The sequence below is a fragment of the Pelophylax lessonae genome (assembly GCF_965119305.1).
Source record: "Pelophylax lessonae genome assembly, chromosome: 5".
Lineage (NCBI taxonomy): Eukaryota > Metazoa > Chordata > Amphibia > Anura > Ranidae > Pelophylax > Pelophylax lessonae.
The window spans coordinates 67,933,665-67,950,431 of NC_138772.1; the positions used below are offsets into that span (position 1 = coordinate 67,933,665).

Here is a 16,767-nt window from a genome sequence, read left to right on the forward strand (position 1 = left end):
CTCGCCTGTGGACTGCACACAGCGTGATGATTTCAGGATCAGGGAGAAACCCTGAGCCGTGACGCAAATTTGAATTTATCCTGTAAGTATTTGATTCTCGTGTGTGCAATTAAAGTATCACAAGCTGCACTTACAGGAGCCTTTTTCTTTTCCTTGCCCTCATGGAGCTTACAATCTAAGGTCCTTAACACCCATTCATACATACTGGGGCCAATTTGGACAGGAGCCAATTAACCTACCAGCATGTCTTTGAAGGCATGGGGGGAACATGCAAACTCCAGGCAGAATGTGCCATGGTTGGGATTTGACCCGACGACCCTAGTGCTGCTAGGCTGAAGTGCTAACCACTTAGGCTGGGTTCACACTATTTGCAGAGTGACTTGCAGTAGGGGGTCCGGTGCGTTCCTGTTCACTGTTCCAGGGGCGAATCAGGTCCAAATTTTGGCCTGAATTTGGACCTAAAATAGAGCCAAAGTTGCACAGGTCCCCTCTGCAGTGCGCCCCGCATCCAATTCGCATAAGTGTTAACCCAGCCTTATGGGCCATACACACTATAAGATTTTCTGAAGACTTTTTCCTTTAGACTTACCAAAACCAGATAATATGAGGTCAAACCTAAACACTTTCAATTAGTATGCAATCTGGCAGGCCCTTGCATTACATAGAAAAGGTAAATCTGAAAGAAATCTAACCACAAAAGTTGGATAGTGTGTATCCAGCTTTAGTCACTGTGCTGCTCTACTGACTTTATTCTTGATGTGTGTACTTAGGCTTCAATATTTTTATAGTATATTCACAATGTAATAAAAAAATAAAAAAATACTATGTCAAACAGCAATAGGCTGTAAATGGGTTTTATTGTGAAATATATCAAAGGGCGGAGACTTCCTTGGGAAAATGCTGCACAATTTAAGATGCTTCTGAAATCGCTCAGAATTCAATGCAGGTGCATAATCTGTTTCAGCTGCTTTTGCATCCCCAAAGACACTTAGCCCTGGTTAACACTGCTGCGACTTATCAAGCAGCTTGCTGCGACACAAGAAGTTGCATGACAAGTCAAAACACATTCAATTCAATAGGTGCCGTCTTAATTGTTGTGGCTTAAGTCGCAGAAATGATTTTATAAAACTGAGGAGTGCAAAATCTGGCGCAGCTCTGCATGGTAGCCAATTAGCTTCAAACTTCAGCTTCTTTATTTAACCACTTTACCACCGGAGGATTTTGCTGTCTTACGTCCAGGCCACTTTTTGCGAATTCGGCACTGTGCGACTTTAACTGACAATTTCGCAGTCATGCAACGTCATACCCAAACGTCCTTTTTTCCCCCACAAACAGAGCTTTCTTTTGGTGGTATTTGATCACCTGTGCGATTTTTACTTTTTGCGCTATAAACAAAAAAAGAGCGAAAATTTTGAAAAAATAACAATATTTTTCACATTTTTTATATGAAATTCCCCCCCAAAAAATGTAAAAATCTAAATTTTTTAACATTTTAGGCCAATTTGTTTTCTGCTACATATTTTTGGTAAAAAAAATCGCAACAAGCGTATTTTGATTGGTTTGGGCAAAAGTTTACTAAAGATTTCTGTAATTTTTGGTGTCTTTTTTTTAACGAGTAATGGCGGTGTTGTGCTAATCTGCTAATGTTAGTGTAAAAATGACACTGGCAGGGAAGGGGTTAATTTTTATTGGTGATCAAGGGGTTGAGTGTGCCTGGTGCTTACTAACGTGTGTGTGGGGGGAGGTGACTGAGTGACACAGGGACAGATCGCAGGTTCACCTATGCTGAACCCTGCAATCTGACCCTGTCTGTCACTTAGGAGATCTCCACACTCGATTCCCCGACAATCGGGGAAGAGCGGCGGTAATCAGCGCCGTTCCTCCACTGGCCCGACTCCTGTTGTTACTGAATACAGCGGGAGCGAGCCCCCGGCGGTGCGCGAGCGCCGCCCACAAGGGGAGAAGTCCAGCGACGTAGGTCTACGTCGCTGGACGGAATCGAACCACTTTGTCGCAGTACAGTCAATGTGACTGGTCGGCAAGTGGTTAAGCTTTAACAATAAAACCTGGAAGCTGATTTGTTTCTATGCAGAGCCACACCAGATTTTTCACTCTCCAGTATTAGTAAATCTTGATTGATTGATGATTGGCCGAAGCCAAAGTCGCAAAACTTCAAGATTGCACGAAAGTCACATTGAAGTTGCAGGACTTTGGGGCCACAGCAGTATGAACTGAGCCTTAAAGTAGCTGTAAAGCCTGAAGGTTTTTTTACCTTCATGCATTTTATCCTTGAAGGTAAAAATCCTTTAGCATGCAGATCCCACCGCAGCCCCCCTTTATACTTACTTGAGCCCGATCCAGCGATGTACATGAGAGCGGCTGCTGTCCTGGCTTTCTGCCTCTTCATTGGCTCAGAGGCAGCAGTGGAATCCATTGGCTCCTGCTGCTGTCATTCACAGCCAGTGAGGAGGGAGCAGGGGTAGGGTCGTCTTATGGACACACAGAGCGGGGCTTGGGAGCGAGCAAGCATGAGTTCCCCCACTGTAAGGGGCTTGCTATGGGGGCACGCAGCAGGGGGAAGGAGGCCAGAGCATTCCGAGAAGAGAAGGATTGGGGCTGCTCTGTGCAAAACCATTACACAGAGCAGGTAAGTATAACATGTTTGTTTTTTAAAGAAAAAAAGCTTTAGAATAACTTAAAGTGGTTGTAAACCCCATTCATGAAATTTGAACTAAGCACATATATCTGTAGTGAGATAACATGAGCTAAAAATTTGTGTCGGAAGGGGGCTTAGCACTGGGGATAATCACTGAGCTTGTCTATTCAGAATACAGCTCTGCATGTTCCTTAATTCCTCTGCCTATGTTGAGGGGTGTCCCTTTCCTCCAATCAGCTCTCACACAGTGTAAATGCAGACTCCCCACCCTCTTCACTGTGCTGAGACAGATAAAGAAAGATTTGTACCACAATCTGCACTTCTAAAAGGGTGTAAAAAGGGGAAGACTGCAGATAAACAAGTAAAACATGTGTAGGAGGATTTGTTTCTTCCCTGTGTATCATCTGAGGCTATTCACTTCACTGGGAATATGTGAGGGTTTACAACCACTTTAAGCAAACAAAAAGCTGTTAACACTGGCCAAATAATAGCATGATCATTATTAGAATTGCTCCTCTGCCTAATGTTTTTTTTTCCTTTCAGGTAATTTATGAAAACTGGAGTTATGGAGAACCCAACAACTACCAGGGCGTGGAACTGTGTGGAGAGCTAACCAATGATTACAGGATGTCCTGGAACGACAGGCACTGCGAACACCCAGCAGACTGGATCTGTGAGCTAAGAAAAGGTCATTACTATTCTTTTTTAATTGTCGAATGGCAGTTTTACTTTGCGGGACCGCACCGCAAATAAGAGCTAAGCGTTTGGCTTGCAGTTGTGGTGTGGCCCAATTGACCTCAATCGGCGAGTTTCACAGGTAGTCGCCAGTGGCAGCCTGTGCATAGGGGGCGCCAGGGCGCCGCACCCCCCCCCCCCCTAAAAAAAAGGAAAGAAAAAAAGATTACAAAAAGAAAAATAAAGTTACAAAAAATAAATAAATCCCGGCCGCCGGTCTATGTGGTGGCTATAGGGGGGTTGCAGGCAGCCCAGAAGGAGAGCAGGTAAGTGATTGAAGCCGACCTGTGACCTCACCTGTGCCATGCCTATACCTTCACCTGTGCCATGCCTATACCATCACCTGTGCCATGCCTATACCATCACCTGTGCCATGCCTGTACCATCACCTGTGCCATGCCTATACCATCACCTGTGCCATGCCTGTACCATGCCTATACCATCACCTGTGCCATGCCTATACCATCACCTGTGCCATGCCTATACCATCACCTGTGCCATGCCTGTACCATCACCTGTGCCATGCCTATACCATCACCTGTGCCATGCCTGTACCATCACCTGTACCATGCCTGTACCATCACCTGTGCCATGCCTGTACCACCTGTGCCATGCCTATACCATCACCTGTGCCATGCCTATACCATCACCTGTGCCATGCCTGTACCATGCCTATACCATCACCTGTGCCATGCCTATACCATCACCTGTGCCATGCTTGTACCATCACCTGTGCCATGCCTATACCATCACCTGTGCCATGCCTATACCATCACCTGTGCCATGCCTGTACCATCACCTGTGCCATGCCTATACCATCACCTGTGCCATGCCTGTACCATCACCTGTACCATGCCTGTACCATCACCTGTGCCATGCCTATACCATCACCTGTGCCATGCCTATACCATCACCTGTGCCATGCCTATACCATCACCTGTGCCATGCCTGTACCATCACCTGTGCCATGCCTGTACCATGACCTCAAAGTCACGCAATTTTTTTACCGCTTTTTTTGCCGCAAAGCAATACCTATTACATTTTTCTTTTTGCGCCCCCCCCCCCCCCCAAAAAAAATTTTGAGCACCAGCCGCCACTGGTGGTCGCAAAGCACCGCCGCTCAGCATTTGTACAGCCCTGTCAGGCTGTAATGTTGGAAACTTGGTGGGTGGATGGGAGTGCTAAAACTGCGGCTCAGCCACATGTGTGAAAGAGCCCTTAATCAAGTTCTAATACTGTTTTTATTTTTTCTTAGTAGTGTCTTTAAAATCAAGAGAAGTGCATATGGACATTAATGATGTGCCCACTGAATTGTGCATGCTCCAGGGGTTGGATTGTTAAAGTGTTCCGAAAATGGAGAATTAAATATCAAATACCACAATTTTCCTTTCCTGACGAGCTCGATGTCAGCCTATCACTGGGTATGCCCCCCCACCTGCAGGACCTAACTCAGAAATTTGACTCCCTTTCCCAGGCCGGCGTTACATAGCTAGATTTCCTCACCTGGGTGAGAGTTCATGATCAAATGGAGCTCATCAGGAAAGGAAAATTGCAGAAAGTATTTGATATTCCATTTTCATGACAGCTCCATGTCAGCCTGCCACTGGGAATTACCTAGATAACCAGAGTGGGATGATGCAGAAACAAAATAAGATTAATTATGGCCTCTGGCTGACAAGATAACTGTTTTGCCAAAATGTTCAGTTGACAACAATGATGGATCTATGCGATAATGAGAAATAAAGGCACATATGGATGACCATGTTGCTGCCTTGGAAATTGACACCAATCACAGGAGGCTGCCCAGAAGGTTGGGATGCTTCTTGTGGAGTGCGCCGTTATTCCTTCCAGAAGAGCAAACCCCCTATCCTTATATGCCAGGGTGATCACTTTCACAAGCCAAAAAGCAATCACTCTACTCGAAGCTCTGTCCCCTTGCTTGAACCTCTAGGAATCACAAACAGACAATCTGATGACCTGAAGCTCAGAGTACCATTGATATAGGTCCTCAGCGTCTCCCCGACATCTAAAGGTCTAACTTCTTATCCATCTTTCAGATGAAAAGTAGGCAACATATTTCTTGACTTAAATGGAATCTTGAGGCCACTTTTGAAAAAGGATCCAGCATCCGGACCAGAACAACTCTGTCCACAAGGAAGGCCATATAGTGCTCTTAATACCCTAAAGCCGCCAATTTAGAAAACCTCCTTGGCTAAGGTTACCGCTACAGGAAATCCTTCTTTAAGGACAATTCCCATAGAGACAACTCAATTATGGATTTTTGTAGCAGACGGGCAGTTGAGTACTATTGTGAGGTCCCATGTAGAAACGTGGGAGCTCTGGAAGGCCTTAGCTTTATTGCAGCCTTAAAAAAAATGAAGAATTAATCTTTTAGAGGTCCACTGAATCCCAGTAAAGGCTGAGATGCAGGTGGGGGTATGGGCGGGGCATATCCAGTGGTAGACTGACATAAAGCTGTCAGGAAAGTCTTTTTTTTTTTTGCAGAGAATAGGAAAGGGTTAGACCTTTTCTCAAGTTTTATTGCTATCTGTGTCCCCAATGGGAAGATTCAGCCCTATATGTGTCTTGGTGTCCGTTGTCACAAAGGCAGAAGGTGTAGGGAAATCCAAAACTTTTACAGCTCTATGTTTATCATGGAAAGATTTTGATTCATTTCCTGTTATGTCTCCAGGAATGGCAGTAAAGAGACATCTCCAAAACAGGACAGGGACAACAAAAATAAATTGACAGTGGTTTCTTCCCTTCACTATCTAAACAAAAACAAAACAAAAATATATCCAATCAGTGCCATCTTATGAGCAATAAAAGCCCCCGGGCAATGCAGTGCACTGGGGCCCCACCTACACAATCACCCACTAAAATAAATATGCAAATTATCGAAGGCGATATTTATTGGTACAGCAGTGCCAGGCTTTCAAGTTCGGTGGCTGGGTCCGGTGAACACACACACGGACGGGAGTCAGACTTGACTGTCCTGTGTGTGCCTGTTCCTGTGGAGGCAGACAGGCATTCCTGCAGTTGTGGGCTCCCCCTGCACGGCCCAAGTGGCCTGACAGTAGGGCAGGGCCGACCGGCGCTTGCCACCTGCAAAGTTCGGCAGCAGGATGCACAAGGAAATCTGGATTAATGCTTGGCTGGGGCTGGGCAGGTGGGGCCCCCCGGGCAAGTGGGGCCCCCGGGCAACTGCCCAGCATGCCCATTCGGTAAGATGGCCCTGTATCCAATCCCCCGACAAGAAAAAGGGTTGTTGATTAAGACCTACAGTTCCATAAATGACTCTGGATCTTACCATGATTCAATCAGATTTTCAGCTATCTACTGAAAAAATAAGAAGAAAACTGCAGTTGTTGGAGGAGCGAGAATTATAAGGTCTGACAAATAGGTGTCACAGAGAACAGCCAATGGTGTGTGAAGACCAGAGCCATAAGCGCTCTACTACTCCAAACGCCCTGAGACTGCTGCTGGATGCTGTCATCTTGGGTGGGATGTCAGCAGCCCCAATAGACTCAGACCTCAAGTCACATTCAAGTGTAACTCTACAGCCATAGCAGGAGTGCTCAACCTTTTAAAGAGCAAGAGCCACTTAAGTAATTTGGTAACCAATTGCAGGCCACAATGAACTATGAGATTTACTGCTACCCCAAACCCCAAATGTGAACAGGTCCTTACAGTCTTGAGCCCTCTATAAGGCTGTTTCATACTGATGTGCTGTGGTTTACCCACAGCTGTGCATCTGCAGCTTTCCTGCGAGTTAGCTGGGCTTTGCCATTGACTTGCCATGACTATGACTTATGCCTTAGGACTAATATACTGTATCTTACAGGTTTCGGGGCACTTTCTGAAATCCCAAACCTGCAGGATATAATAGAAGTGTATGGCTCAGTGCAGCTTACCCGCAGGAAAGCCCCCGTTGCACTGCACTGCACCTGCAGATCACTGTGAAGCAGCCTAATAACACTGACCTTTTCCTCTTCCAGCTTCTTTTAGCATCGCTCTCCAGGCTGCTAAAAAGGTACCAGGTAAAGTGCACTGGGTATCACTCTGCCTGGGACAAGAGCTGGCGCTACAGAGAATGCATTGACTTATTGGACTCCTGCTCCCTTCGTGACCGTCTGCGGTTTTTTCATTCGGTGACAGGGTCTCTTTAACCAGCCGACCAATTTACATATTGAAACGCCCTGTTGGCAAATAATTAAACCAGGATCATGGCTGCAGCTGCAGCCGGAAACCAGTTTTAGCCGACGACCAATCTTCTTATACAGCTCTCCAAAGTGCAACCCTCTTGTGATAGCAATAAAGTTAAATTAACCATTTTTACCACCGGAGGATTTTGCTGTTTTACATCCAGGCCACTTTTTGCGATTCGGCGCTGTGCGACTTTAACTGACAATTGCGCGGTCGTGCGATGCCGTACCCAAACAAAATTTACGTCCTTTTTTTCCCACAAACAGAGCTTTCTTTTGGTGATATTTGATCACCTGTGCGATTTTTACTTTTTGCACTATAAACAAAAAAAGAGCGACAATTTTGAAAAAATAACAATATTTTTCAAATTTTTTTATATGAAATTCCCCCCCCAAAAAATGTAAAAATCGAAATTTTTTTATTATTTTAGGCCAATTTGTTTTCTGCTACATATTCCTGGTAAAAAAAATCGCAATAAGTGTATTTTGATTGGTTTGCGCAAAAGTTATTGCGTTTACTAACTAAGGGAAAGATTTCTGTCATTTTTGGTGGTTTTTTTTTTAACGAGTAATGGCGGCGATCTGCGATTTTTTTTGCGGGACTGCAACATTGGGGCAGACAGATCGGACCCTTGACTGACATTTTTGACACTTTTGGGGGTACCAGTGACATTACTACAGTAATCAGTGCTATACATATGCACTGTTACTGTAAAAATGACACTGGCAGGGAAGGGGTTAATTTTTATTGGTGATCAACGGGTTAATGTATGCCTGGTGCTTACTAACGTGTGTGGGGGGAGGTGACTGAGTGACACAGGGACAGATCGCAGGTTCAGCTATGCTGAACACTGCAATCTGACCCTGTCTGTCACTTAGGAGATCAGCCCGCTTTGTCTCCACACTCGATTCCCCGACGATCGGGGAAGAGTGGCGGTGATCACCGCCGCTCCTGCCCTGGCCTGACTCCCGCTGTAACTGAATACAGAGAGGGGAATGTCTGGTGACGTAGGTCTACGTTGCCAGACGATAATGAACCACTTTGCCGCAGTACAGTCAACATGACTGGTCGGCAAGTGGTTAAAAAAAAGGTAAAGTGTGAACAAAAAATGTAATTAAAATAAATATTTTTAAAAATGAGCAACCCTGTCCCCCTGTGCACACACACGAATGCAAACGCGCACATAGTTCCGACACGCATAAGTGAACGATGATTGCACCACGCATGTGAGGTATTGCCACAAATGTCAAAGTGAGAGCAATAATGATAAGATGTGGTTAATTCTGAACTGATAACCTCTAAAGCGTCACCTATAAACAATATTGCCATTTCACAGGCGTGAACAATTTCGAATCTTGACATATTTTGTATCTATTTAGTTAAGACAACATCACATTCTATTTCAGCAAAAAATTGGGTATTATCCACTTGTGGGCCACCTGCGGATGGGCAGCCCGTACAGGCAAAGCAACATACTGGTACGTCACTGCCTGTTTCCTGGGTTTGTGATTGCACACAGTGGACGTCTGTCAGCAGGTTCCAGCCAATGATTAATGGCTGGAACCTGCTGATCGCCGGCATCTGGCTATTGACAATCAACACAGGGCTCTATACAGAGAGAACAATCTCTCTGTTTCTTATCCCGGAAAAGCAGGGATAAGAAACAAAGAGACCTTTACTAAAAATCAGTACACATATTACACATTGTTAGGCACACATTTAACCCCTTGATTACCCTAGATGCTGACCCCCTTCCCAGCCAGTGTCATTAGTACAGCGACAGTGCATACTATTGCATACTATTAGCACTGATCACTGTAATATTGTCACTGGTGATGTCAGTGGCAGTTAGTTCCCAAAAGCGTCAGTAGTGTCAGATTGCCCTCAGTGTCAGACTGCCGCACAGTCCCGTTTTAAGTCACTGAACACCGCCATTAGTAGTATAAAAAATTAATAAATAAAAGTTCCAGTGTATACCCCATATTTTGTAGACGCTATAACTTTCATGCAAACCAATCAATATACACTTATTGGGATTTTTTTTTTTGTCAAAGACATGTAGCAGAATACATTTTGGCCTAATTTTTATTTTTTTATTTTTATTTGATATGTTTTATAGCAGAAAGTAAAGAATATTGGGTTATTCTTCACAATTTTTGATCTTTTTTCGTTCATATATAAAAATTTAAAAAACCCAGTGGTGATCAAATACCATCAAATGAAAGCCCTATTTGTGTGAAAAAATTGGATAAATTTAGTTGGGGTACGGCGTTGCATGACCGTGTAATTACCGGTTAGGTTAAAGTAGCAGAATGATAGCTAGCAAAAAATGGCCTGGTTGTAAAGGTAGGGTTGCCACCTCATCCCTTTAAAACCGAATACATATTAATTACACTTCTGTGGCTGATTAAGGTGGTAACTAAACTCACTGCCTTATCTGCAATAAATGTGCCTCAAAATATGTGTTGGGTTTCAAAGGAATGAGGTGGCAACCCTACATGAAGGGGGTAAAACCTTCCAGAGCTGAGGTGGTTAAATTGTTATTGTGTGCTTTAAAATTCATGTCATATATTCCTTTTGCCATCCGTGTCCAATTGGGGAGATTTCCCTTCACTTCCTGTCCCATAGCCACTCACTTTCTGTCCCATAGCCACAAAGGTAATTAGGAGGAAATCCCTCGGAAGTCAAAGAATGTTTTCTGGGTCACCAGATTTATTATATATATATATATATATATATATATATATATATATATATATATATATATATATTATATATTATATAATAAAATTATATTATTGATTAGATTATAATTCATGCGTTTGTGTTTCAAATTTATCACATCTGGGATGTCTACTAGACTCTTGTTTTGGTCAGGTTTAAGTCAGTAATTACTAAGAATTGTAGGCCTATAATACATAATGCCAAATTTCCAGGCAAAAAATTGTACCGCTTTTGGTACATAATTCCTGACATAATCATACCGCCAGGGAGGTTAATGGGATTTTATGTGATAGACCAACACAAAATGACACATAATTGTGAGGCGGAAGGAAAATGATAAATGGTTCTCATTTTTTTTTTTTACAAATAAATATCTGAAAAGAGTGGCATGCATTTGTATTCAGCCCCCTATACTCTGATACCCCTAACTAAAATATAGTGGAACCAATTCCCTTCAGAAGTCACCTAATTAGTAAATAAAGTCCACCTATGTGTATTTTAATCTTAGTATAAATACAGCTGTTCTGTGAAGCCCTCAGAGGTTTGTTAGAGAAGCTTAGTGAACAAACAGCATTATGAAGACCAAGGAACACATCAGACAAGTCAGGGATAAAGTTGTGGAGAAGATTAAAGCAGGGTTAGGGTATAAAAAAATATCCCAAGCTTTGAACATCTCACGGAGCACTGTTCAATCCATCATCCGAAAATGTATAGAGTATGGCACAAATGCAAACCTACCAAGATATGGCCGTCCACCTAAACTGACAGGCCAGGCAAGGAGAACATTATTTAGAGAAGCATGGTAATTTTGGAGGAGCTGGAGAGATCCACCTCAGGTGAATCCACAGGACAACTATTAGTCGTTCAATCCACAAATCTGGCCTTTATGGAAGAGTGGCAAGAAGAAAGCCATTGCTGAAAGAAAGTCATAAGAAGTCCTGTGAGGGGCACAGCAAACATATGGAAGAAGGTGCTCTGGTCAGATAAGACGAAAATTGAACTTTTTAACCTATAAGCAAAATGCTATGGGTGGCGGAAAACTAACACTGCACATCACCCCGAACACACCATCCCCACCGTGAAACAAGGTGGTGGCAGCAACATCATGTTGTGGATGTGTTTCTTTAGCAGGGACAGGGACGCTGGTCAGAGTTGATAGGAAGGTGGATGGAGCCAACTACAGGGCAATCGTAGAAGAAAACCTGTAAGAGTCTGAAAAAGACTTGAGACTGGGGTAGAGGTTCACCTTCCAGCAGGACAACGACCCTAAACATACAGCCAGAGCTACAATGGAATGGTTTAGATCAAAGCATATTCTATTCTGTGTTAGAAAGGCTCAGTCAAAGTTCGGACCTAAATCCAATAGAGAATCTGTGGCAAGACTTGAAAATTGCTGATCACAGACGCTCTCCATCCAATCTGACAGAGCTTGAGATATTTTGCACAGAAGAATGGGCAACAAATGTCATTCTCTAGATGTGCAAAGCTGGTAGAGACATCCCCAAAAATACTTGCAGCTGTAATTGCAGTGAAAGATGGTTCTACAATGCATTGACTGAATACAAATGCACACCACACTTTTCATATATTTATTTGTAAAAAAATGTTGAAAACCATTCATCATTTTCCTTCCATTTCACAATTATGTGCCACTTTGTGTTGGTCTATCACATAACGTTTTTGGTTGTAACATGACAAAATGTGGAAAATTTCGAGGAGCATGAAAACTTTTTAAAGGCTCTGTACTTGGGGGTGCTTTCACTACATTGCTGTTCTGGCTGCAGAAAGAAAACAGCGAACAAGCAGGAGGGGCTGCAGAAATCATTAGTGAACTATTGAATTAAATGAACTGCTGTATGAAAAGAACGAATCGCAAGATCAGAATTTTCCATTAACCACTTGCCGACCGCCGCCAATACATATACGGTGGCAGTCAGTCCCTCCTGGGCAAAGTGACGTACCGGTATGTCACTCGCCCGCGAGCCAATAGGGGGCGAGCGTGCGCCGCCGGAGACGCGCTACCGCCCCCGCTCGTTCACAGGGATCCCCGCGTGAGTGACCGGCGGCTCCGATGTCCGCCGGCCACTGTCAATCTCCCGCTGGAGAGGGAGAAAGGCAGGCGGCTGATGTAAACACAGCCGCCTGTCATTCTGCCTGGTGTAACTGCAGAGATCATACAATCCTGCTATGTAGGATCGTATGTCTCTGTGGTTACATCAGAAGCCACGCCCCTTGACAGTTAGAAGCACGCGCCTAGGGACACACTTAACCCCTTGATCACCAATAAAGTTAACCCCTTCCCTGCCAGTGTCATTTTTACAGTAACAGTGTATATGTATAGCACTGATTACTGTAGTAATGTCACTGATTCCCCCAAAAGTGTCAAAAATGTCAGTCAGGGGTCCGATCTGTCCACCGCAGTGTCGTAGTCCCGCAAAAAAAATCGCAGATTGCCACCACTACTAGTTAAAAAAAAACAATAAAAATAACATAAATCTTTCCCTTAGTTAGTAAATGCAATAACTTTTGCGCAAACCAATCAAAATACACTTATTGCGATTTTTTTATGTAGCAGAAAACAAAATTGGCCTAAAATGTTAAAAAATTTAGATTTTTACATTTTTTGGGGGGGGAATTTCATATAAAAAAATGTGAAAAATGTTATTTTTTTTAAAATTGACGCTCTTTCTTTGTTTATAGCGCAAAAAATAAAAATCGCACAGGTGATCAAATACCACCAAAAGAAAGCCCTGTTTGTGGAAAAAAAAGGACGTCAATTTAATTTGGGTAAAGCGTCGCACGACCGCGCAATTGTCTGTTAAATTCACGCAGTGCCGAATCGCGAAATAGGCCCTGGTCTTTGAGCAGCCAAATCCTCCAGGGCTTAAGTGGCTAAAGAGCGCCTATTTGTAGTGGCGGAACTACCAGGGTCACAGCAGTCGCACTTGCGACCGGGCCCTGCAGTTCCACTACTGTGGGGGGTGGGGGGGGGCGCCTGCACGTTCCGCCACTGCCTATTTGTATGTGGAGAAAAATAATTTCATATTTTATTATTTGATGGGCATTCCATGGTGCGAAGGATGCAAATGGCCAGAGAATGGATCAGTTGCTGCTTTTATAAACATGTCTTGTTGTCACTGTGTTGGATGCAGAAGGACATCTTACGCCAGTGTTGGTTCAGCTCCATCCCATCTATAATAGACGGCTCATGAAGTTTGAACAAAGCCCCATATACCACCTATATTCTTTTTTGGTAAATGGAAAAGGAGCGTGGGATTTCTGGTCCATTGCTGACATCTAGTGGTTGGAGTCTGGAACAGCGTTTAAAAGGAGATTTGTTTTTCCAAGGGAAAAAAAAGAATTTCATATTTTCTAAATTTAAGTATAATTAAACCTTTCTATTTAGTCTTAGATAAAGTGGAGAGGGATTAGAACCTCTGTCAGGTTTTTATTTATGTCTGTGCTCCTTTAGGGAGATTCACCCTCTCTATTTCTCCTGGTGGCTATTACCACTGAAATAGAAAGAAAATCCCATATTTTGTGTGGTCACCAAAACACTAATAGAGATGAAATCTTTCAATGGGGACACTAGTTCTGCTGACTATCAGGGGCTTTCTCTCACTTTGGAGGGATTTGCTCGGGCTTCTTGTTGAGGCTATGGGACAGGAATTAAAGGGAACTTCCCTCCATTGGGACATGGATGGCAAAAAAAAAAAACCTGACAGGGGTTATAACTCCCTCTTACTATATCCAAACTGAAAAAAAGAAAATAAAATTGTCTTCAGTTCTTCATTAAAGTAAACCAGTCACAAGATAATAACGACTTAAAGAAAAAACTTTACATAGGGGGCTTTCATTGCTGACTTCCTTCTAAAAATGCTACTTACCTGGCTATCACAAACTTCAATACATTCTGAAGAACAAGCATGCGGATCACAGACCTCAGAGCATGTTTGTTGATGGTAGGTGTCTCAGAAAGAAAGAATTGGTAAGCTGCAACATAATAAATGTTTGCTTTTGAGGTTAATACTGCTTTAACCACTTCTGGACCAGAAGATTTACCCCCTTAATGACCAGGCCATATTTTGCGATTCGGCACTGCGTTATTTTAACAGACAATTGGGCGGTCGTGCGACGCTGTACCTAAATAAAATGAATGTCCATTTTTTCCCACAAATAGAGCTTTCTTTTGGTGGTATTTGATCACCTCTGCGATTTTTTTTTTTTTTTTTGCGCTATAAACAAAAAAAGAGCGACAATTCTGAAAAAAAAAACAATATTTTTCACTTTCTGCTATATAACATTCCCCCCAAAAAAATGTAAAAATCAAAATTTTTTAACATTTTTGGCCAATTTGTTTTCTGCTACATATTTTTGGTAAAAAAAATCACAATAAGCGTATTTTGATTGGTTTTCGCAAAAGTTATTGCTTCTACAAACTACGGGAAAGATTTATGTAATTTTTATTGTTTTTTTACTAGTAATGGCGGCGATCTGCAATTTTTTGCGGGACTGCGACATTGCGGAGGACAGATCGGACCCCTGACTGACATTTTTGACACTTTTGAGGGGACCAGTGACATTACTACAGTAATCAGTGCTTAATGACACTGTCAGGGAAGGGGTTAACAGTATAGGTGTTTAAGGGGTTAAATTTGTATCTCAGGGCGTGTTTCTAACTGTGGGGGGGGGGGGCGTGGCTTGTGGAATGACCATAGAAGCTTGTAATCCTATATAGAAGGATCACAGGAGCTCTATGAGCCGCCTGCCCCCTGCATCGGCTTCCCTGCAGACAAGCGGGGGCGGGAGCACGCCCCCAGTGGCGCGCGCTCGCCCCCTAGTTGCCGCCAAGCGACCGACGTAGCCCTACATCGCGATGCAGCAGCTGTATAAACACAGCCGCGGGTTTAAATTTGACAGGCGTGTGAAGCAGGTGTATGGCCCCAAACTCAGACAGTGTGCATTCTGGGCCACTCACCTGCACACTTATCAAATTAGGACCTGAGTTCATGCAGCTGCTGCATCTCCATGGAGATGGCAACAAATCACTCATTCACCATGTATGGTCCAGACAAAACCATGTGAATGACCACTTCATTTTATGGATGATTTTTTTTTATTTCTTTAAATTTTTTAAAAATGAGTTTTTACAATTTATTTATTTATTTTTTACATTTTTTTTTAACGCTGTTGGGGGAGGGGGGGGGGTGAATTATCAGGGGTCTAAACAGACCCCTGACATCTTACCTTTGAGACAGAGAAAGGAATTGAAAACACAAATTCTCCAATTCCTTTCTCAGAATTGAAGATGAATGAACAGGAGACAGTGGCTCCTATGCATTCATAAGCTCAAGCGTAATAAACACAGTTTACTATGCTTAGCTATCAATGGACACAGGAGAGATTGGTACTGATCGATCACTGTGTCCATTTAAAAATGTAAGGGGCCGGTAAATGACATATTTACTTGCCCCTTTCCCTGCTTTCAATCCTGACAGCTGTCACTTCCCCCTGTGTGCCTCTCTGTGTTTACTCTCCCGCCGCGTGCTGCATGGGGGGGGGGGTGATGATCAGATGTGGGCAAGACAGGGTAGGGGATCAGTCTGGAGGTGCAGGAGGCCAATTACAGGATTGATGTACTGTCTGACTCTCCCTCCAGCAGCTGAAAGCCAGCAGAATGGAGAGGTGGAGAATCTGGCTTTCAGCTCCTGCAGGGAGAGAAACACAGTACATCAATTCTGTAATTGGCGCCCCGCCCTGCCACACTACTCCTCCCCTGTGTGCCCGGGCCCCCTATCAGCAGCCCTGTACTGGTGTTGGGACTTGCTGTGAATTCCAGGAACAGCTGCAGCCTCTCCTTCCTGAAAATAAGGCTTCATTCACTTTACTTTCATTGACACTTTACTTCAAATGTCTACATATAAATGCCCCTTACATCAACTGTCTTTATCAGAGCACCAGAGTGCCCCTTTACATCATGGTCCACATAAGAGTTCCCCTTATGATAGAGTCCTCATTAGTGTCTCCCTTACATCAGAGTCCCCATCCGAGTCCCACCTTTCATCTCAGGGTCCCTATCAAAGGCCCCCTTACACCAGAATCCCCATCAGAGTTCCCCTTACAACAGGGTCCCCTGTCAGAGTCCCCCTTAAATCAGAGTCCTCATCAGAGTGACACTTTACCTCAACTGTCCACATAAAATGTCCCCCTTACATCAACTGTCTGCATCAGAGCGCCACTGTAAAGCAATTGTCCCCACAAGAGTGCCCCCTTACATCATGGTCCCCATCAGAGTGTTCCCTTACATCATGGTCCCAATCAGAGTGCCCCCTTACATCATGGTCCCCATCAGAGTGCCCCCTTACATCATGGTCCCCATCAGAGTGACACTTTACCTCAACTGTCCACATAAAATGGCCCCCTTACATCAACTGTCTGCATCAGAG

At 43.7% G+C, this 16,767-nt stretch overlaps 1 protein-coding gene across 1 annotated transcript in view; it reads left to right on the forward strand.

The window, feature by feature from the left end:
* The window catches only part of LOC309556052 (macrophage mannose receptor 1-like), a 161,324-nt gene that overhangs the window by 86,245 nt on the left and 58,312 nt on the right, over window positions 1-16,767 (forward strand). The window contains exon 15 of the mRNA XM_082258344.1: window positions 3,200-3,344. Coding sequence (XP_082114470.1) covers window positions 3,200-3,344 — 145 coding nt within the window. The remainder of the gene's footprint in view (window positions 1-3,199; window positions 3,345-16,767) is intronic.